General features: G+C 40.2%; 1 protein-coding gene across 1 annotated transcript in view; it reads left to right on the top strand.

Moving 5' to 3' along the window:
- LOC126375413 (myotubularin-related protein 13) overlaps positions 1-22,402 on the top strand; it is a 116,314-nt gene that overhangs the window by 81,689 nt on the left and 12,223 nt on the right. Inside the window, exons 11-24 of the mRNA XM_050022321.1 lie at positions 3,718-3,829; positions 4,085-4,269; positions 7,979-8,114; positions 8,559-8,680; positions 8,907-9,004; positions 9,331-9,496; positions 10,101-10,206; positions 10,913-11,047; positions 12,290-12,458; positions 12,884-13,026; positions 13,963-14,120; positions 14,582-14,736; positions 21,822-21,987; positions 22,131-22,262. Of these exons, the coding sequence (XP_049878278.1) occupies positions 3,718-3,829; positions 4,085-4,269; positions 7,979-8,114; positions 8,559-8,680; positions 8,907-9,004; positions 9,331-9,496; positions 10,101-10,206; positions 10,913-11,047; positions 12,290-12,458; positions 12,884-13,026; positions 13,963-14,120; positions 14,582-14,736; positions 21,822-21,987; positions 22,131-22,262 (1,983 nt within the window). The remainder of the gene's footprint in view (positions 1-3,717; positions 3,830-4,084; positions 4,270-7,978; positions 8,115-8,558; positions 8,681-8,906; positions 9,005-9,330; positions 9,497-10,100; positions 10,207-10,912; positions 11,048-12,289; positions 12,459-12,883; positions 13,027-13,962; positions 14,121-14,581; positions 14,737-21,821; positions 21,988-22,130; positions 22,263-22,402) is intronic.

The raw sequence follows: 22,402 nt of genomic DNA, 5'->3' as shown, positions 1-22,402 counted from the left end.
ATATTTTCGCAAACTAACAAAAATTTAGGGTCCGAATACGAGAAGTACCATATTTCAGACCCTCAATTTTGATCAATTCTACATTTGTAGTGGTGCAGATTACAGTGTATTTGCTGAGCGTGTAGAGGTGTCAATGTTAGTTTGTGTGCGTGATAGTTTTTTTTTTCTAAAGGCTTTGACTACTTGACAAGTGTAATAGAATGTCAGTGACAATTTATAAAGAGATTTTGTATGAAGAGAATAAATAAAAAACTAAAAATACTACAATCTGAGAAAAGGAATATTGGAAAAATATTTTTGTAATAACGTATATTATTTAAACATTTTTAAATAATGGGTAAATACCGTGTTTTAAAAGAGGACATATATTATAATAAAAAATCAATACATAAAATGAAATGGCTGTATGGGCATAGTTCCCTTTGCCTTACCCTTCGGGGAAAACCAAATCAAAAAAGAAGTTGTTGCATTTGCCGGCCTAAATAGTAGTCATTTATAATTAATTGTTTTTCCATCCAACATACAGATTTATTTATATTCTCTTTACCGCGGACTTTTTGGTGGGACCGGGAACGGGAAGGTTGCTTTCTTCATTGAATAATCTAAATAATCAATACGAAGTGGTGTTTTGTGGTTAATGATCACATTAGTCGGAAAACATTCCCGATAGTATTATTAAATCGGAATATTCAATAAACAAAGTGTACCTATCTATTTTCGCTTTGCGCCAACAAGCCGCTTACTTCGTTTGGGGTTCGGAGTAGGAGTCTGCTCCGAGGGTGGGGGCTTAGGTTTCATCATTTCATTAATCATCATCAAGAAAAAAAAAACACAAGACATGGCTGTATGGGCATAGTTTGCCTTTGCCTTGCCCTTTGGGAAAAAAAATAAGATAAATTTTGAAATTCTTATGTATAATAAACAAACATATTTTTTCGGCGGGAAACGGGAACGGGACAGTTGCTTTCTTCATTGGGTAATCTAAATAATTAATACGAAGTGGTGTTTTGTGGTTAATGATCGCATTAAGTTAGTCAGAAGACATTCGCGAGTGTTATTATATTGGAGTATTCAATGAACAAAGTGTATCTGCCTATTTTCGCTTCGTGCTGGGAAGCCGCTTCATAGCTCAAAAGTTTATGCGGACTTTTGAGTTAATTCGTTTGGGGTTCGGAGTAGGAGTCTACTCCGAGGGTGGGGGCTTAGGTTTCATCATCATCATTCATCACCTTTCATCATTTCATTAATCATCAAGAAAAAAAAATACGTAAGACATGGCTGTATGGGCATAGTTCCCTTTGCCTTACCCTTCGGGGAAAACCAAAACAAAAAAAAATAAAAAATAAACAAACATCACAGACATCATGACAGATCTAAAACTAAATAAAATCTTTTTTCTTTTTTCTATTTGACTTATTTATGAATTTTAATCAAGAAAACGTGATAATAAGTTCGACAGCAACCAGTTCAGGTCCCCGAAACAGCCCATTTCAGGCCGCGTATATAATGGAAATACTACTTCAATACGTCCCAGCCTCGTCTTTTTTTAACGTCCTCGTTATAAAAAGACGTCCTAACCTGAACTAACTAACCTAACAATAAACACCACGCGTAAATATATGTCCAGAAATGCGCTGTGAGTCGTCTGGACTGGGCGCGAAAACAACATAGAATTCGATTAGGTGCTAAGTGTCCCGCATGCTATCACCAGCTGTCACTGACATACGTATGAAGTCCCGCGGATTTTATTGGAACTAAATGACAAGTCATAATAATTATATGCGGATACTGCGACATCAGCGCCGTGCTTGCGGGACGTCCTGAAGCGCTATTACATCTTTCAAACGCGATGCGACAAAGTTTGAACCTACGCAATTTAGGAAAAATCTACCTTATTATTACTGTACTGTGATCGTTATTTGTAAAATCATACAATACATATACACAATTCTTTATACACAATATAATTATTATGACATATTGTGGACTTTTCGGTATACCTACAAAAAAGGAACAATTCAACCATACGTTGTTTTGTTATATATCAATGGGCTCAGGCAGCGTTTTCGCCGAAAGCTCCAAGTCGGCTATATTTGTAACGATAATTATGTTTGACATTCATCATCATTTTTGAACCATTTTATACAAAAAAAATACTTGTATAAATTATAAACCCTAAAGCACGCCCATGAATCACTTTACTCATTGGTGAAAACCGTATGAAAATCCGTTCAGTAGTTTTTTAGTTAGCCGCATGTTCACTGATGCGATTAATGCCTGTTAGAATTTTACAAAATAAAAAATACGGAAATTACGGAAGGTACTTTAGTGCAAAGTAAATTATTGGCCCCGATTCCTGCAGACACCGCCTAATTTTATTTTAAGTTATATCCGTCATTTTCATATCCGTCGAAAAGGAAAGGGACGGATGATTCACAGTTCTTAATTTTAGGAAGAATGAGTAAATGAATGTGTCGGGTTATTGACTGATGTAAAATTTTTAGACGGTTGGTTTAGATTTGTACTTAAAATTGACGTGTGTTCCATAAATTTTATGCTTGTCAATTACCCGTCCCTTTCCTTTTCGGCGGATAAGAAAATGACAGATATAACTTAAAATAAAATTAGATGCTATTTACAGGAATTAGCACCATTGTATACTTAATTATAATATTATTGGTAAAAGTGATACTTTTTGAAAATTCCGTAACAAATAGACGGGTTCGCCAAATTCAATTGTAAAAAAAAAATACAAAAAGTAAAAACAATTAAAACACGCAGTTGGGTTTGAACCGTGAACCTTAAGAATGGCGGCTACTGCTTTACCAAATGCGCCATTTAGAAGTTAGAAGTAGACTTCAAATTATGCATCTCTTTTAATAGCTAACCTAGTTCGCATGTGTGTGTGACAGCTTCGTGTTTGTACACAAATTGAAATGACACCAACTTTTGATGCAATGTTTCAATATGATATCTTCAGTAAATACTTCAAAATTGTAGCTTAACTTAAAGATAATGTATGTAAGATTTCGCCACCTAACATTTCACTGGGTCAGAACTCAACACTAAACGAATAAATGGAAAAAAATACGAAAACTGCAGAAGTAACGCCATCTACTGACGCAGCGTTACCTAGCTGACTGAAACACATCACCTTAAAGGAACTGATTCCGACTCACCTGATTGTCTGAAAGTAGGATGATCCGTGCTGCGTAAGGCACGTTAAGCTGTTGGTCCCGGATACTACTTACTGATAGTACGTAAGTACTTACTTACTGATAGTAAGTAAGTAGTCGTTACATGAGCCATGTTAGGGGCCTTTGGCGGCTCAATCGTACCCTGACACCAGGGTTGATGGGGTTGGTAATCCACCTCACAACCCACACGATAGAAGAAGAAAGGAACTCATTAAGTCGAAGGGTAATCAGTGATATCCGATATGACGACTTCAGGGGAAGTGGGATGTCTTAACTGCTTCTTCTTCATAGGTTGATGACAATCAAACATCAATCGTTTACAATGTACGATCATCCAAAAGCACTTACTGAATTTCAAAGAACACTTATTAAGTATCATAATGAAGTTATTTATTTCTCCACCTCTGATACGATATATTTTCTATTAGGGAAGAAGCTCCTTTTAGTAACGATTTAAAACAGGTTTAGTCCCGTGCTCTATGTCTTGCAATGATAGACTTTAATGCTTTTGTATTTGCAGATTGACAGCATTGCGGCCGCCGCAGCCGCGGATAGTGCCGCCGGCGGCGCCACCTACCGGCGCCGCGGAGCTTGGACAACTGCTCGTCACCAACTCCGCTAGACGACTGGAGGTGAGATTTGAGTATTACTTACACACACACACACACACACACACACACACACACACACACAAACAAACACTAAAGTATGTAAAGTATGCTCGGCATGAAAAAGTCTGTCGATTTCTGCATATATCTTCTTTCCGTTTTGAAACCCGTCTTAAGTTGCGCAACTTGTCCTAAAATTAAGGTAATTGTGGAGGTTGGGGTTGTATATTAGCAAGGTTCGAATTGTCAGATGATAATGTGATGTTTGTTGCGGCGCAGGTGATGCGCGCCTGCATCGCGGCCATCTTCGAGTGCCGCTACGCCGACGCGCGCAAGTCGTTCCCGGCCGTGCTGCGCGCGCTGCGGGCGCCGGCCGCGCGCGCCGCGCTCGTGCGCGACCTGGCGGCCAGGCTGCCCAGCAACAAGCATCTGCTGCAGCACCACCAGTTCGAGCTGGTCACCAGGTCAGTATATATACTTAGCTGGTCACCATGTCTACTCAGCCGTGCAAAGCGCCAAATAACGTAGGCTTGAACCAATAGACGTAACATATGTTCAGTAAATAAAAAAACTGAGGAGACGTCCAGCGAGAAGAGGTTTTCCGGAATCATTCATCACTATTAAAAATGTATATTTAAACACATTCTGTTACGCTAGTATGTTTATTTTGTGCGTATAACTTTATACAAATAGTGGACAATAACGACTTCTATTGAAATATTAGCACACAAAAAGAAATTAAATGTTGCAATTAAAAAATACCCTGTAGTGTTAGGCTAGTTGCTCTTTGCACGCGTTTTCGTATGAATTTGACTGCCTAATGCGCGCTCTCATAGTACTTGGAAGTTTGTTGTTCGTACGAAAACGCGCATTACTGTCCTCTGAACCAACCTAACCTTACAATGTTACTACCATGACCATCTTTCTCGCTCCCACACACTGTGTAGGGCGGCAGACGCTAAGAACGAAATTTATGTATGTAGTGTTCGGTCTGTGTAAACTCTAGTCTATGTACTTTGGTATATGCTATTAATCTTCACAATTTGGACATTGCTCGCCGTCGCCGTGCTCGCGGAACTCTAGCTCTACAATAAGACAGCCCACCTCCACGTTGTCTGTGTTAATCATAATTACTGTCGCCCTGAATTCACCGTACACAGCTTTACACGGCACTTCGCAGTAGTCGAACACGTACTTCTCTACTTTGTATTCGCCCTGAAAAGAAAGACAAGTGATTTAACTAAATAGACACATCGCAGTATGCTATCACCTTAACCTCGTAAAGCCGAGGTTTCCAGACACAATAGTAAAACAACGGAGTTTGGATTTTAAAGGGACTGTCGGCGTTACGACCTTAAAGCAACAATCGAATAGTATTTCTCTCCGTAATATGCCCACTGTTGCATCTATGTCGGACTGAATGCGAATAAAAAACATAAACACATTCAGCTGCTTATCTTCCCGGGTATTTCTTAAGAACCTTTTGCGTCCTTTTATCGTATGATGGGTTGTTGTGGACTTGACGTGTGGATGGGCTATTATCACCTGCCAGAATACTGTTCATCATTTCCATCTTAAGACTTCATATCAAAAGTGTCTGCAAGTTGTCTTGTGTTTACTTGTGGCCATTAGGGGTTACCGGCGTGAGTTTTTGTATGTATGTAAGGATAACTTTACCGGTTGAATAGGGAAGTCGGCGGGTTCGACGCCCGCAAGAACAAGCAGGGCTATCAAATTCTCTTCGGCGAATTTCTTGATAAAGTTGACTATACTGTCGTCGGACAACTTCTGGTAGTCTTTGCAACCGCCGTCGCAAAACTTACATACGTCGATACGGATCTGAGAAATATAATTTTTTATGAGTGTGTGTACCAAATAGGTCAGTAAGTAAAGAACCCATTTATTTTTTTTCCTTTGATGGGTTTGCTCTTGGCCGCAGACTTACCCGAAGGCATTGACGAGGCGTAAAATGGAGCGTGCTCGCCCAGAAGGTGCCTGTTCACTCTGGCCTTGAAATCACCCGGGTTATATGCATTCGGAAGTACAGAAAACGGCAAAGAATTCTACTCCCTAGCAGCCATTTGCGTGCTAATACTGGTTCTTCTCCTTTTTTCTCCTCATTTACCTGAGTGCTGTATGGAGCATATTGAAACAGTCCAGTGCAAGGTGGAGGTGTAAATGGGGTAAGTCTAATTATTTCGCGAGTTGACCAGTATTAGTAGGGATAATTGTAATTGTAATCACCCCTGGCACTCCATACTAAAATCTTGTTTTTACACAAACATTACACCCCAGGACATAATACACAGATGAAATGTGTGCTGACTTACCCGGTGCGTGTGAGCGAGACAGAAAGTGGATTATCAATCTCAACATCGCTGGTGTCAGGTTTATTATGGAGCTGCCGAAGGCCCCTGACATGATTTATGTAACGACTACGTACTTACATGAGTAGTAACCGGAACTAACGACTTAATGTGCCTTCAGAAGTACAGATCATTTTACTTTCGGACGATTGGGTGATCAGCCTGCAATGTTCTAACCAAACCAGGGTTCACAAAGTGATTTGACGGAACCACTGAGTCTCGTATCGGAGCGGAGTGGAGTGCCCCGTTTATGGTATTATTGTTCGTTCTGTGGTGTAATACTAACAGCAAAGTTATCGTCGATGACTTCGTCGAGTGACAACCAGGCGTTGAACCCGTCGTGCGTGCGGTTCACCTTACGCTTCTCTACCTTGAACCGGTACGGGTATTTCTCGTCGTCTTCGCATTTCTGTATGCTCTTTAGTTCCCACTCGCCTTTTCCCTGGTGACAATCAATCAATCAATGTATTAGTAACTCTTTGATGCGCGTAGCATAGGGTTGCCAATTCAAAAATTGGTCAACGAAGTATGGATATTATATTATTTCGTGTGGCAAAAAAAATATATATATAGTTTAAGCTCCCTCAGGTACTCAAGTAAGAGTTTGAGGTTGAGTCCTGAAAACGACTGTTTTGGGGATCAATGATGTAATTGCTGGATAAAGAACTGGGAGATTCGCAAGGAACAGCTCGGTGACCCATTGCAGTCGAGAACGTTTAGCAGGCTAAGCCGTTGCCCAGGATGACCCGCAAGGAGGTAGTTCTTGACCCACCCCAACGACAGTACAACAACGACGCAACAACTGTGTACAACGACAGACAACGAAGTATGAATACCTCCCATTTTAGAGCTTAAAACGCATTTGTATTTGTTAAACAAAGGAAATATATTTTCTAACATCTTACAATCATACTTTCGCCGACTCCCGTCACGACAACGACGACACATGCCAACAGAACACAGAACACAATTCTAAACATCATCGACTTGTTCTGCAGACTCACAGTAGTGGAATAAAATGTTGCAACTGTGCCCTACAGATAAATAACACACTAATTACACAATATAACGTGTCTACCGGCTATCAAGATTATATCAACTGTTTTAGTGATGTCGGTGATATGTGCATTTTGATGGACTGGAGTTGCAGAATTTTGTTTAAGGTATTTTAAGGCCCAAAAGTGCTTATAAAATCCCGTTTTTTAACTATTGTGTCTGGAAATCTGGGCCTCGGGAGATTTTTAGTCAGGTAAATCGTATATTGACCGAGAGGTTTAAAACTCGAAGAAAATCTAAAGTAACGCGCATAGACGCTAGGATATGCTCTTTCACATGTTGGATTGTGGACCCAAAAAGAAATTATATGTTTAGCATCCTAGCAGTGGAGCGTATTATATATTTAAAAAAAGAACCCATGTCCGCTTTCCACTGAATTTTATATCTTTCACATCTACGCATATATATCGTGATAAAGTCCCATAAAATTGCAACATTACATGTCAAAATTTTCATGGTCGTGTATCCTATTGTGTTCATGTCTAACCTGTAATAATGCGATAATGATGTATTGTTGTTCCTGGTTCCTGCAATTTACCATAAACTTATGAAATAAATGTATTTTTAAGTTTTTTTTTAATACTTAGCTAAAGCTTTTTTATAGCAATTGTCATCGGTTCATCAAATCCATCTTTGTGTTTACTCATCAAAAGTGATTACAAGATGTCTACTGATTACTTGTGGGTCTGGCCATCCAATTTGGTTTACAGGGGGTTGAGTTTGTGTATAATATATGTAATGTTTGTTGCAGACTAATGAACTGCGCGTTGCAGTCAGCCACGGCGCTGGACGAGCACACGATAGCAGCTGCCATGTTACCCCTCGCCACCGCCTACTGCCGCAAGCTGTGCACCGGCGTCATACAATACGCTTACATGTGCATACAAGTAAGGTTACACACTAGAGCCTCCTTACAGTTTATCAAAGTAGTTTGGGTTTAGGCTGCTTTTCCACCAAAGATATGCGAGGCTGCGTAGCGAAGGATGTGTTTGCTAACCAATCAATACAACCACCAATACCAACCAATAGAATCGCTTGTTTATTCTAATCTCCCTCAGCGCACCTCGCTACGCACCCTCCCTCATTTTTGGTGGAAACGCTGCCTTAGACCAGTCGCACTTTAGATGCGTTATCGTACAAATTCTATTCATGCGTACACATACAAACACTTCTATGACCAACTCGCATTCAGTGTACGCGCTTTTATAATACTTGACAGCTGTTAGTTCGATTTCGCAGAAGTTGGATTCTTAAGAAAACGCATCTAAACCGCGATCATTCTTAGCCAAGAAACTATTACAGTCACTTTCGTAAAAATCTTGATTTGCCAGGAGCACCAAGTGTGGACGAGCCAGCAGTTCTGGGAGGCGGCGTTCTACCAAGATGTGCAGCGAGACATCAAAGCCTTGTACCTACCCAGCCCTACGCACCACCAACGGGTGCCCAGTCCCAGGTAATACAGACTACGTGCTACCATTGCATAGGAGATAATACTACGTATTGAAACTACACTCTTCGCCACGCACCGATCCATGTTATGTGACCCTAATCGGTGAATAAACCAATTTAGATATTGGCTAATTTATTGTCACGCAATGTGCAAGCAAATGATGCCCTAACGCCCAATGGAAGCGTAGATTTAAGTATTACAGTGAAAGTAATTGTTTGTCACGTTTTAGGGACGATGAAGAATACATATCTCTGTTGAAAGCACAAGAGCCGAGCGCTCTGGAGATCGCGGCCGAACAAATGAGGCTATGGCCCACTTTATCTCCAGGTAAGTTCAATAATTTTTGAAACATAATCACATTCAAACTCTTTTCTGTTGCATTTTATGTAGATTAGCCAGGAATCTAATTACTTAACACATACTTTCAGTTGGCATTCTTCTTCACCATTTTTTAAACTTATTTGAGGTCAGGTCTCCTCACATGTTCGTGTTGAGCCAAAATGTCCATCCTGAGTGGTCATCTCTTTCAACTCAGGAAGACCTAAAGATCTCTGGCCATGTTTAACCACCAACTACCTGAAGGCTTTGCTTTGTGTTCTAATAGATCTATTCATAATTTATTTGTTGACATCGATAAATATTCCATTCCCTAGAAAAACAACGCGAACTGATAGCGAGCGAAGAGTCCACCTTGTACAGCCAAGCGATACACTACGCCAACCGCATGGTGTACCTGTTACTGCCGCTAGAAAGCGCGGGCCGGCGGGCCGACACTCGGGGCGGCGACGACGATAGGGCCAGCAATAGTATTACTAATAGGTAACTTTATTGTAACTGTTGACTCTACATTGTTTGAGGTTAACGCGGTTAATATCATAATTAAAACACGTAATACCGGGTTCTTACCTACCTACTCCACTCCAATTGCATCAGTCATCCCGTGATCATGGCTCTTGGAACAGTGTTGAAAAATCGGGAGTCTCATATCTCTGATAATATAGTCCTCCCTGTCGTATCCGACATCGGCGACGTCAATCTCTTCTCCCGTGCGCGCGAATGTGACTGGCACGCGGCAAGAACACGGTATTATGTGTTTTAATTACGTTGACTATGCTTAAATCTTTATAGCCAAATGGTAGAACAAGGTCCTATCTTCAAGGTGATTCCACACCGGTGTTTAGTAGTGTTTCTCAACCAGAAACTTCGTGTACAAACATTTTATCCCAAGTCATTTAAGAAAGGCAATTTCTACAAAAGTGAGATTTCTGACACTTTATCGCTGCCACTTACGGTATACGTACGGGATAAGATATCGAGAGCGAACGAGAAAGACTTATGATGCTCTCTTTCGCGCTAATGCATATCCTATCAGAAAATTGTCACTGTGTCTTCACTTCCTCTAATCGAATTATTTTTTTCATAGCGTGGCAGAATCTGACAGTGCAGACGCGGAGTCTGGTTTCGAAGAAGCGGACCCGGGGGAAGCCGGGAACAACGTCATCAAAATGGTTTCCAGATTCGTTGATAAGGTACGATAACATGACTGTCAAGATCCAGGCAATGATGCAACTACCTTGCTAAAACTTCTTGTCAATTTCTCCTTTTATAAGATAGCTGTACTGTGCTGCCCGCATATTGCGTGGGATGCGATATGCGAACGAACGCTATGGGCTACATAACGCTATCGGATAAATAAACCAATTCAATTGGTTTAATGTTTCGGCTACTGCTTTATGTTTCGAGTATTCTATTAAGGGTCAGTTACGTCATATGTTCAGATATACTCTGTCAAATAACCTCTTAACATAAACAGCTTGTATACGTCCCACTGCTGGTCGCAGGCCTCCCCTCAATCAACCGGAGAGGGTATGGAGTATACTCCACCACGCTGCTCTGCTGCGGGTTGGTGAAGGTGTTTTACGGCTGATATCCAGGACGAACGGTTTCACGTGCCCTCTGAAGCACAGCCTCCGTGGTCTCGGAACGGGCTCACGAGCTGGAGGTCCGGGTTCGATTCTCGATGAGGACATTGTCGAAAATCACTTTGTGAGACTGTCCTTTGTTTATTTATTCAGATGTTCAACAGCATTTGCAATTGTTGTTTACTTATATAGTACAAACAGGATATCGTGACAAGCACTTGCTTGCATTGTTTGGACATTGTAGGCTTGAATCACCTGATTATCTGAAAAAGTAAAATGGCCTCTACGTATGTGTAATTGTGTATTCCTCTAGGTGTGCACGGAGGGCGGGGTGACCGCGGATCACGTGCGCTGCCTGCACCAGATGATCCCGGGCGTGGTGCACATGCACCTGGAGACGCTGGACGCCGTCGGCCGGGAGTCCCGCCGCCTGCCGCCCGTGCAGAAGGTATATACCGCTTATCAATCAGACCTAGCTCTCAAGAACTATTCTCTGTCTATTCCCCAAAGAAAGCAGCATTCAATGGCGTGCGCGCTCGCGCCCAATATCTGCACGCAGGATTATTCCTGATCTCCCGATCTAAGGAATGGTGAATGCGACACGTAACGGAATTTTTCATGGGTTATCTATGTGTGCTGTCGACACGAAGAAGATACATCTATCACTATCTACCACGAAGTAACGTACTATAGTTTCTCATAAGATTCGTGGTTTGACAATGATATTGCAAACGACATCACCGTCTATTCTAGTCACTACCGTACCGTACTACACTACCGTACCGTAGTACTAACGTATGCATCGCCTGATTTGACTATTAACATAAGATTTATTATGTTTGTGGACTTCGGTTATCTCGGTAAGAACAGAACTTAATGTCCCTGGAAGAGACTGTAAATATGTCTGGAAAGTACCCTATGTCCGTGCCAATAGAGCACATAATCGAAATTATTATTTTTTTTCATTCTAGGTGGGATTCAATACCGAATCTATGAAGATAGAAATCGAGTTTGAAATGTCTCATTTCGACTGTTATTAAAGAAAGCATTTTTCGCAACGACTTACGCAAGCTGTCGGGAAGCTATAAGTTGCTTTTATTATTTTGTAGACAAGTATTGTAGTCTGAAAGATTTAATGTTAGGGTTTTATTAATATTAGATTAGATTGACAAGTTATGTGAGAAGGTTTTTCTAATTGCTCCTAGTTATAGTTCTATAATAAACTTTTAAATGCAATCGTTTCATTTTTTTCTGGGACCTTATGGGGACAAAAATTGTAAAATAACCAACAAAATATACTATTGAAATTGAGTACTAGTATTACACCTATAGTGTTATTTCGTTGCGTATGATATTTAGTCTCACTAACATTAAATTCACAAATAGATAAAGAAAGAAACATTTAGCTTTGGTTCCACTGAACGACCCTCACAGACAGACGTATTGCAGAAACTTGTACTAAATTTGCATTATAGCATGGTTCATGGTGCGGCGTGACCACAGATATTTATTACTATCACAACAGTTATAAACAAATATTCTTGCTATGTCTCTTGCGCTCTAGGCTATCTAACTGTTCTTTGGTTAAATCCAGTACACAGAGTTAACGAATAAGGTGATTTCGATAGGAATATATTTTCTGCTAACACAGGGAAGATATAAAATAATAAGAGAATATTTCCGATGACAGCCGCGCATAGTTGCCCCCGCGCTGGTACCGGGCGAGGCGGTGTCGGCGCCGGCGCTGCGAGCCTACCTCGTGGCTGACGGCCGCCACACACCGCTGCTGCCGGCCGAGGGCGCGCTGTTCCTCACCAACTACAGGGTGGTCTTCAAGGGCGCGCCCACAGACCCCTTCGGTAACATCTTCTCTTCTCAACCTACAAACACTGCGGACGCTTGCCGTCGTTGAGCGAGGCGCCGCGTCGATAACAGGCGTCTCTCCTATATTTCAGTCTCCTTTTATCGTGTAGGTTGTGTGGTGGATGAGGTTGATCAACCTCACCGTGGTGTCAGGTTTATTTTGTCTATTTATCTTATTTATGAATTTTAATCAAGAAAAGCGTAATAATAAATTCGACATTTTATGACGTTTTTCTATCATGTCACAGTGTGTTTTTTCATAAAGATTCCATAGTAATTTTGTTTCTTGACGTTTAGTAAAAAGTAACTGAATTGATTAGTTGGAAACTAGTCCATTAGGCTTAAATTAGGACTCGTAGCTTTAAGCGTCGTGTTTTGTTTTGGCTACATCATAATGCGTGTGCGATATTGTCGTATGCAGCGTGTGAGCAGACAGTGGTCCGCTCGTTCCCGCTGAGCTCGCTGACGCGGGAGAAGCAGGTGCGCGCGCACTTCCTGCCGCACCTGGAGCACGCGCCCACCGACGCGCTGCAGCTGCGCTCCGCCAGCTTCCAGCTCATCAAGGTCAATATACAGCAGTGTTCAAAGCGGTCATTACACTAACCAATCCATGTTGCCCGATGCGTCAAGGTTACGTGGTGGGCGTAACTATGGTAACCACCCGTGACCTTGATGCATCGGGCAAGATAGATTGGTTAGTCTAAAAACCGCTTCTGGAGAAGTAGATGGTAATATATTGGTATGTGGGAGGAAGCGGGAAAATAAACACTGAACTGTCTTCATAATACGTCCCACTGATGCTGGGCACAGGCCTCCCCTCTAATCAACCGGAGCGGGTATGGAGCATACTCCACCACGCCGCTCCAATGCGGGTTGGTGGTATTTTTACGGCTAATAGCCGGGACCATTTTATCTTAAATGTTTCAATAGCACAGAATATATATTGAAGAACATGAAAAAAAACCCCTCAGCGACGCGCACCACGTCATCCTCCACTCCTCTTTTGTCTCTTTCTTTCTCATACCTCTGGCTCTTCCACTATGTCCAACCGAATACGTCTTCACTCATATCTTTTCTCTTTCACACACGTATCTTGCATCGTCTCTTTTACTCGTTCATCTTATATAACCTTCTCTTTTACATGCTAGAGAGAGCATACACCTCGTACCATTTTTCAGTATATCATTGCTGGTCTAGAAAATCTTCGACACGTTATAAAACGTGATTGTGTGTTTTATTGCTGTAGAACTACGTTCACAAGATTGGCAAACCCGCATTGGCAGTTGCAACTCATAGCAATTTGTAAATGCCGACGATCCAAACGGGCTACCTTTTTTCCATTATTTCATTAATCCAACCAAATTTTCCTTCTTATTTCTACTATTTTCGACTAACTTACTATAACCAACCTTTGAATAAGAATCTTTGATCGTTGATGATTCAACATGGCAAAAAAAAAACAGACTCATGATGTGAATTTGTTTGGAACATTTCCCCCAGGTGGCGCTAGACGAGGAGGTGTCGTCGGAGCAGGCGGAGTCGTTCCGCAAGCAGCTGGCGCGGCTGCGGCACCCCGACCACCCCGCACTCCACTTCGCGCTGGCGCCGCGGCCCGTGCCGCCGCCGCTGCAGGGGCAAGCCAAGCACAACACGCTCAGGTAACTGCACTTCATAAACTATCTAGCCTCGAACACGTACTGCTTGGAAAGTGTTCCTCCAGTAACTCGATTGTTAAAAAAAAACACGTATTACTTGTTAGTAAACTCATGTGAATTAAGTAAATAACTTATGAACGTCAGGAATGCTTTGACGAGAATGCTTACTAAGTAATTGGCTAATAGACAAACTAGCTGTATGTTACAAATTGTACTTTTCAAAAAGTTCTGAGCTGAAATTTCAGTAAGTACTACCTCGAGAACTTTTTACAATAAAATCCCCTAAAGTTCTTTATAGACATGATTTATATCGTATAGATAGTTTGTCCATTAGCCAATTACTTAGTAAGCATCCTCGTCGAAGCATTCTTGTCGTTCATGAGTTATTTACTTAATGCATACGAGTTTACCAGCTAATATGTTTTTTTCATATCAATCCCCGTTATACTTTATCTTTCCTACAGAGGATTCGCCAAGAAGACGCTATTGAAAACGGCGAGAAGAGCGGGCCTGAAACCGAAGCCGTCGAAGCGACAGAAGTACGTGCTACCGTCTGCAGACGCGCGGTCACTGACCTCACCACCCTTGATGTCTTCCCTCTCCGCCGATACTTTGTCCCGTGAGTATAAACTGTCTTTTCTTTAACTTTGTCATGCGAAAACAAATCATTATTCATGATGAAAAGATTCCTTCTGGAACTCTGTAAATAAAACAAATTAACTGGGTCACGTTAATATAACGTTTCCTTGGGCGCAATCGGACGGAGCCTCGGAATTTCTTACTTTATATTGACTACTGTAGTACTAGGACTAAGACAACTTATAAATAAATTTGTAGTCCGTCCACTCAAGTCGATTTTGATACCCCCACTATCAAAATACCACATTTACAATACCCAACATTCTAATAAATTTATGATGTTTAACTGAATTCAGGCTTTTTGTAAATATGTCTGCTGGCATATTCTCTGTAGGCAAATATTTTACTTTTACAATATTATTAGAAATCACTTCTCTACAATAATGATAACGTACATCAATATGTTTTGTTCTATTATGAAACACAGGATTTACTGATAACTTTTGAGCACTTTGGTTATCATTATACACATTAATAATATACATATTTTCAGTTATCTCTTTCTGTAAGTTTATAAGATACACAGCTTCCCTGCAGCCCTCTGTAATCGCCATGTATTCGGCCTCGGTACTTGAGAGTGCTACAGTCCTTTGTTTCCTACAACCCCAGGATATAACTGAACCTGACAGCATAAAACAAAAACCAGAGTATGATTTTCTATCTGTGGAATCATTTGCCCAGTCGGCATCAACATAACCCTCAATGTTAACATTTCCATCTTTACAATATCTTAAACCTAAAGATCTGGTTTTTCTTAAGTATTTTAATACTCTTTTAGCATACAACCAATGTTCAGTACTATGACAGTTATTAAATTGGCTAAGGTAACTTACAGCATAGGCCACATCGGGTCTAGTAAGTACAGCTAAATACATTAAACTGCCTATCAGCTGTTGATATGGTTTTTCACATTTTACATTTTGACTTTTATTTGTATTTAATTTTACTTCCATGGGTGTATCAACAGGTTTACACTCAGTCATATTAAATTTACATAGCAAACGATCAATGTAATTTTCTTGACTTAAGGTGATTCGTTTTCCATACAAAAGTTGATGCAGTGCTACAGGAAAACGGATAGAGGAATATTGTTATAAAACCGATAAATAGTAATATTTTGGTGTATTATTTTCGCAAACTAACAAAAATTTAGGGTCCGAATACGAGAAGTACCATATTTCAGACCCTCAATTTTGATCAATTCTACATTTGTAGTGGTGCAGATTACAGTGTATTTGCTGAGCGTGTAGTGGTGTCAATGTTAGTGTGTGTGCGTGATAGTTTTTTTTTCTCTAAAGGCTTTGACTACTTGACAAGTGTAATAGAATGTCAGTGACAATTTATAAAGAGATTTTGTATGAATAAATAAAAAACTAAAAATATTACAATCTGAGAAAAGGAATATTGGAAAAATATTTTTGTTTTAACGCATATTTTTTAAACATTTTTAAATAATGGGTAAGTACCGTGTTTTAAAAGAGGACATATTATTATAATAAAAAATCAATACATAAAATGACATGGCTGTATGGGCATAGTTCCCTTTGCCTTACCCTTCGGGGAAAACCAAATCAAAAAAAAAGTTGTTGCATTTGCCGGCCTAAATAGTAGTCATTTATAATTGTTTTTCCATCCAACATACAGATTTATTTATATTCTCTTTGCCGCGGACTTTTTGGTGGGACCGGGAACGAGAAGGTTGCTTTCTTCATTGAATAATCTAAATAATCAATACGAAGTGGTGTTTTGTGGTTAATGATCACATTAAGTTAGTCGGAAAACATTCCCGATAGTATTATTAAATCGGAATATTCAATAAACAAAGTGTACCTATCTATTTTCGCTTTGCGCCAACAAGCCGCTTACTTCGTTTGGGGTTTGGAGTAAGAGTCTGTGTGGGGGCTTAGGTTTCATCATTTCATTAATCATCATCAAGAAAAAAAAACACAAGACATGGCTGTATGGGCATAGTTCCCTTTGCCTTGCCCTTTGGGAAAAAAAAATAAGATAAATTTTGAAATTCTTATGTATAATAAACAAACATCACAGACATCATGACAGATCTAAAACTAACGAAAATCTTTTTTCTTTTTTCTATTTGACTTATTTATGAATTTTAATCAAGAAAACGTGATAATAAGTTCGACAGCAACCAGTTCAGGTCCCCGAAACAGCCCATTTCAGGCCGCGTATATATGGAAATACTACTTAAATACGTCCCAGTCTCGTCTTTTTTTAACGTCCTCGTTAAAAAAAACGTCCTAACCTGAACTAATTAACCTAACAATAAACACCACGCGTAAATATAAGTCCAGAAATGCGCTGCAAGTCGTCTGGACTGGGCGCGAAAACAACATAAAATTCGATTAGCTGCTAAGTGTCCCGCATGCTATCACCAGCTGTCACTGACATACGTATGAAGTCCTGCGGATTTTATTGGAACTAAATGACAAGTCATAATAATTATATGCGGATACTGCGACATCAGCGCCGTGCTTGCGGGACGTCCTGAAGCGCTATTACATCTTTCAAACGCGATGCGTCAAAGTTTGAACCGACGCAATTTAGGAAAAATCTACCTTATTATTACTGTACTGTGATCGTTATTTGTAAAATCATACAATACATATACACAATTCTTTATACACAATATAATTATTATGACATATTGTGGACTTTCCGGTAGACCTACAAAAATGGAACAATTCAACCATACGTTGTTTTGTTATATCTCAATGGGCTCAGGCAGCGTTTTCGCCGAAAGCTCCAAGTCGGCTATATTTGTAACGATAATTATGTTTGATATTCATCATCATTTTTGAACCATTTTATACAAACAAAAAATACTTGTATAAATTATATACCCTAAAGCACGCCCATGAATCACTCTACTCATTGGTGAAAACCGTATGAAAATCCGTTCAGTAGTTTTTTAGTTAGCCGCATGTTCACTGATGCGATTAATGCCTGTTAGAATTTTACAAAATAAAAAATACGGAAATTACGGAAGGTACTTTAGTGCAAAGTACATTATTGTATAATTATAATATTACTGGTAAAAGTGATACTTTTTGAAAATTCCGTAACAAATAGACGGGTTCGCCAAATTCAATTGTAAAAAAAATACAAAAAGTAAAAACAATTAAAACATGCACTTGGGTTTGAACCGTGAAACTTAAGAATGGCGGCGACTGCTTTACCAAATGCGCCATTTAGAAGTTAGAAGTAGACTTCAAATTATGCATCTCTTTTAATAGCTAACCTAGTTCGCATGTGTGTGTGACAGCTTCGTGTTTGTACACAAATTGAAATGACACCAACTTTTGATGCAATGTTTTAATATGATATCTGCAGTAAATACTTCAAAATTGTAGCTTAACTTAAAGATAATGTATGTAAGATTTCGCCACCTAACGTTTCACTGGGTCAGAACTCAACACTAAACGAATAAATGGAAAAAAATACGAAAAATGCAGAAGTAACGCCATCTGCTGACGCAGCGTTACCTAGCTGACTGACACGCATCACCTTAAAGTAATCACACTATTACCATTATCATATTTTACATTTATACCAAGACATTGTTTAATTTGCCCCAAGTCTTTGATTTTAAACTGACTACTCAAAGTTTCCTTCAACAACCTCATTTCTTGTTTATCATTTGAAAAAATGAAAAAGTCGTCAACATACAAAGTAACAATAGTCCTGTGACCATTTACATTTTTTGTATACAAACAGGGCTCCAGTTTAGATTTTTTATAGTCACTATCCAATAATACATTATCAACTTTCTTATGCCATGCCCTTGAGGACTGTTTGAGACCATATATTGCTTTATTTAGTTTTAGAACTTTACATTTATCATTATTAGCACAATCAAAACCATCTGGCTTTTGCATATATATGACTTCATCCAGTTCTCCATTAAGGAAAGCAGTCTTAACATCTAAATGGGCAGTATCTAGATCCAGTTGCACAGCCAAGGCAAATAATAACCTTAAAGTAGTATGCCGAACCACAGGGGAAAATGTCTCATTATAGTCAATACCACTTTTCTGATTATAACCTTTCGCAACAAGTCTGGCACGATAACATATGTTATTATCACTATCACACTTTTTCTTCAAAACCCACTTACATTTCACAACTGTTCCACTTTTTGGAATATCAGCAAGCTCCCATGCATTATTCTCTTCGAAGCACTGTAACTCTTCTTGCACAGCCCTCAGCCAATGCTCCTTCTCGGGGCCTTGTAGAGCTTCCTCTAATGATAACTCACCGACATCTGCTTCTGTACTCTCTATACACATATTTGTATATCCATACCGGTCTGGTTTACGCCGTACTCTAGCAGGTAATGTCTTCACCACACTGCCAGTACTTTCAGCCGAGCTGTCTGAGTCTTCACTTGGCACATATGTTACATCACTGGTATGATCTGCAGAGACATATGAATCATCAGATACACTACTGTCCCCCACTGCAACCGAACTCTCCTCTTCATTGTCTATAGGATGTTCTGAATCCTTATTTTCTTCAATAACATGCACACTACTGACATTTACATCCTTTTCAATAATAATAACATCGCGACTTGTTGTGATTGCCCTGGTTTTAGGATTATACACTCTATATCCCTTCACATCTTGAGGATAACCCACTAGTATACATTGTTCAGATTTCTTGTCCCATTTTAGCCTTTTCTCTTTTGGAACATGTACCATTACAGTACTTCCAAACACTCTGAGATGACTAATATCAGGCTTCTTATGAGTCCACAACTCATATGGTGTTTTATTGTTTAAGCAACTTGATACTGTCCGGTTCTGTAAATAAACAGCTGTATTAGTCGCTTCAGCCCAGAACTCCTTTTTCAGATCAGCATCAAATAATAAACATCTAGCTTTTTCTATTATGGTACGATTCATCCTTTCACTTAATCCATTCTGCTCAGGTGTATAAGGGTTTGATTTTTGATGAACAATTCCCTTGAGCTTTAGAAAATTATCAAATTCCTTGTTGCAAAATTCAAGACCATTATCACTGCGTAACATCTTGATTTTAAGATTAAGCGAGTTCTCTACCATAGCTGCGTAACTTTTAAAACATTGAAAGGCTTCACTCTTGTTTTTCATGTAGTATATATGAGTCATACGGCTATAATCATCAACAAAGATTATAAAGTACCTTGATCCTCCAATAGAGACACTCTCCATGGGTCCGCACACATCAGTATGCACCATATCCAGTAATTGAGTGCTTCTGTTGCCGCTGCTTGGAAAAGGAGAACGACTTTGCTTCCCTTCACAACACGTAACACAGGAATTTTTACTTATCTCTGCCTTCTCATCAATGGAAAGTCCTTCAACAGCATTCTGCATTTTATTCAGGTAGTTACTGTTAACATGCCCCAGTCTGCGATGCCAAATCTCAGTAGATACCACTGCTGCTGCTGATAGGTGCACTGGTGTATTTAACTTATACACTCCATTGACTAAAGTAGCTGTAGCCACCAAAATTCCTTTTTTATTGTAGATATCACAGCCACTGTCTTTAAAGATCACTCTGTTACCTTTATTTATCAGTTGACTTACAGACAAAAGATTCGTCGTGAGACTTGGTACACACATAACCTCTTCAACTGTCACATCAAAATTGCATTTATCCGTACAAGTTGTAATCTGCACGTTACCAGAGCACTTCACGGGCACTTTGTTTTCGTTTGCAACAATTATCTCCTTCGTGCACTGCTCGTACGATGCATCTTTGATCCAATGTTCATTTGTTGTTAAATGCACGCTCGCTCCTGAGTCAACATACCAATCAGATTTACTATAAGAGCCACTTAGAAACACTGCACTGAATGCGTTTGTTTGTTTGCGATCCATTTCTGTAGAATTTCTTGTATTTGTGCACTGATTCCTATAATGTCCCAATTGTTTGCACTTGAAACATTTAATCATTTTCTTTGCCGGCTGACCGCCATCTTTGTTTTGGCTTTTATTTTTGTCTATTGGTTTGACATTTTTCTTATGTTGGCTCCATTGGTTTTTTGATTGAAACATACCAAAGGCAGCATTGTCATTTTGACTGACTTCCGATTCCATATCTAATAATTTAGATTTTATGGCGTCTGTTGTAATTGACATACCAGAGTGTTCTATCGCCATAATCATTGGCGAAAATTTCTCTGTCAGCCCTGCTAACAATAATGAACCGATCCATTCATCACTTATGCTAAATCCAGTTCCCGCCAATTTCTGACCGGTTTCTACCAATTGCGTAACATAAGAATTCATAGAATCGCAATTTTCTAGTCGAATTGATATGAGATTTCTCAATAAACTTATTCTTCTTGTGAATCCAGAATCATCATACAATGATTTTAATTTATCCCATAGTTCTTTAGTAGATTTCACTTCTTTGATGTGTACGTAAATTGAGGGATCTATAGTCAATATCAATTTGGCTCTGGTTTTAGCATCTTCTGTAGCTCCAACTGTCGGTTGATCTGGCTCTGGTTTAATGCATCCTAGCGTTCCTTCTAACACTAAGAAGTTTTCAGCTGCAAAACACCACTCGCTATAGTTCTCGCGCCCTTTGAGTTTAGGTACGCTCACCACATAGTTCGAGTTCGCCATTTTTACCGTCACTGCACTACCGTTTTTCTACTGTCCAAAAACACAACACAACTAACTGTCCTCCTACTGCAACGATTTATCAAAAGTTCAGATAAAACACTGTCGCGAGAAACTACTTAGTCAAGAAACCAGGAATGGGCTGGGCCCATAACCTGTTATAAATAATTAATTTTAATTATTATGAAATAAAACAACGTGTTTTGGCTGTTAGAACGGAAGAGAGTATTTTTTATTTTTCCTTTTTACACATAGACAATCATAGACGATGAATACCTTTCTATTATGCCAGTTGACAAGTATTTTGAGAACAATAATAGATTTGCTGCTTTAATATGCATTTCATTTTATTTGAAATAAGTAAGCTCGTCGTGGGTACTTGGTTAATTTTGGATGTAGTGTCGTGATGCTATGCTATGGCCCCCAGTGGAGGAGCTGGAGCTGGCGGGCTCGGAGGCGGCGGAGGCGCCGGCGGCGCGCACGCTGGAGCGCGTCCGCGAGCGCGTGTACGCCCGCGACTGGGCGCGCCTGGGGCTCGCCGCGCCGCCCTTCCGCCTGGCGCACGCCAACGCCGTCTACACGCTGTGCCGCAGGTGACGCTGCCTTACATTACCTGATGATGTACATTACGAGATCGCCGCCCAGTCACCCCCCCCCCCTTCCCACCCCCTTTCCCGTGAGTGGCAATCGGTAATGTAAAATAAGTCACGTCTAGAAAATGAGTGTTTGTTTTCAGCTACCCGGCGGTGATCCCGGTGCCGGAGAGTATCGGCGACGAGTCCCTGCGGCGCGTGTCCCGCTGCTACCGCCACGCGCGGCTGCCCGTGCTCACGTGGAGGCATCCGCGCACACACGCACTGCTCGCACGGTCAGATATTAACATACCTTATATCACACAACAGGGCCGTAAGCCGCATGATTATTTTATTAAATAAGTAAAACATGCGCAGCTAATTGAGCGAAATCGGAACGGATGAACCGTATGGAGCGTCGCCATTTAAAAATGTG

This window comes from Pectinophora gossypiella, chromosome 19 (genome assembly GCF_024362695.1).
Source record: "Pectinophora gossypiella chromosome 19, ilPecGoss1.1, whole genome shotgun sequence".
Classification (NCBI taxonomy): domain Eukaryota; kingdom Metazoa; phylum Arthropoda; class Insecta; order Lepidoptera; family Gelechiidae; genus Pectinophora; species Pectinophora gossypiella.
The sequence above is the reverse complement of the archived record's forward strand: the minus strand, read 5'-3'. Positions and strand labels throughout refer to the sequence as shown.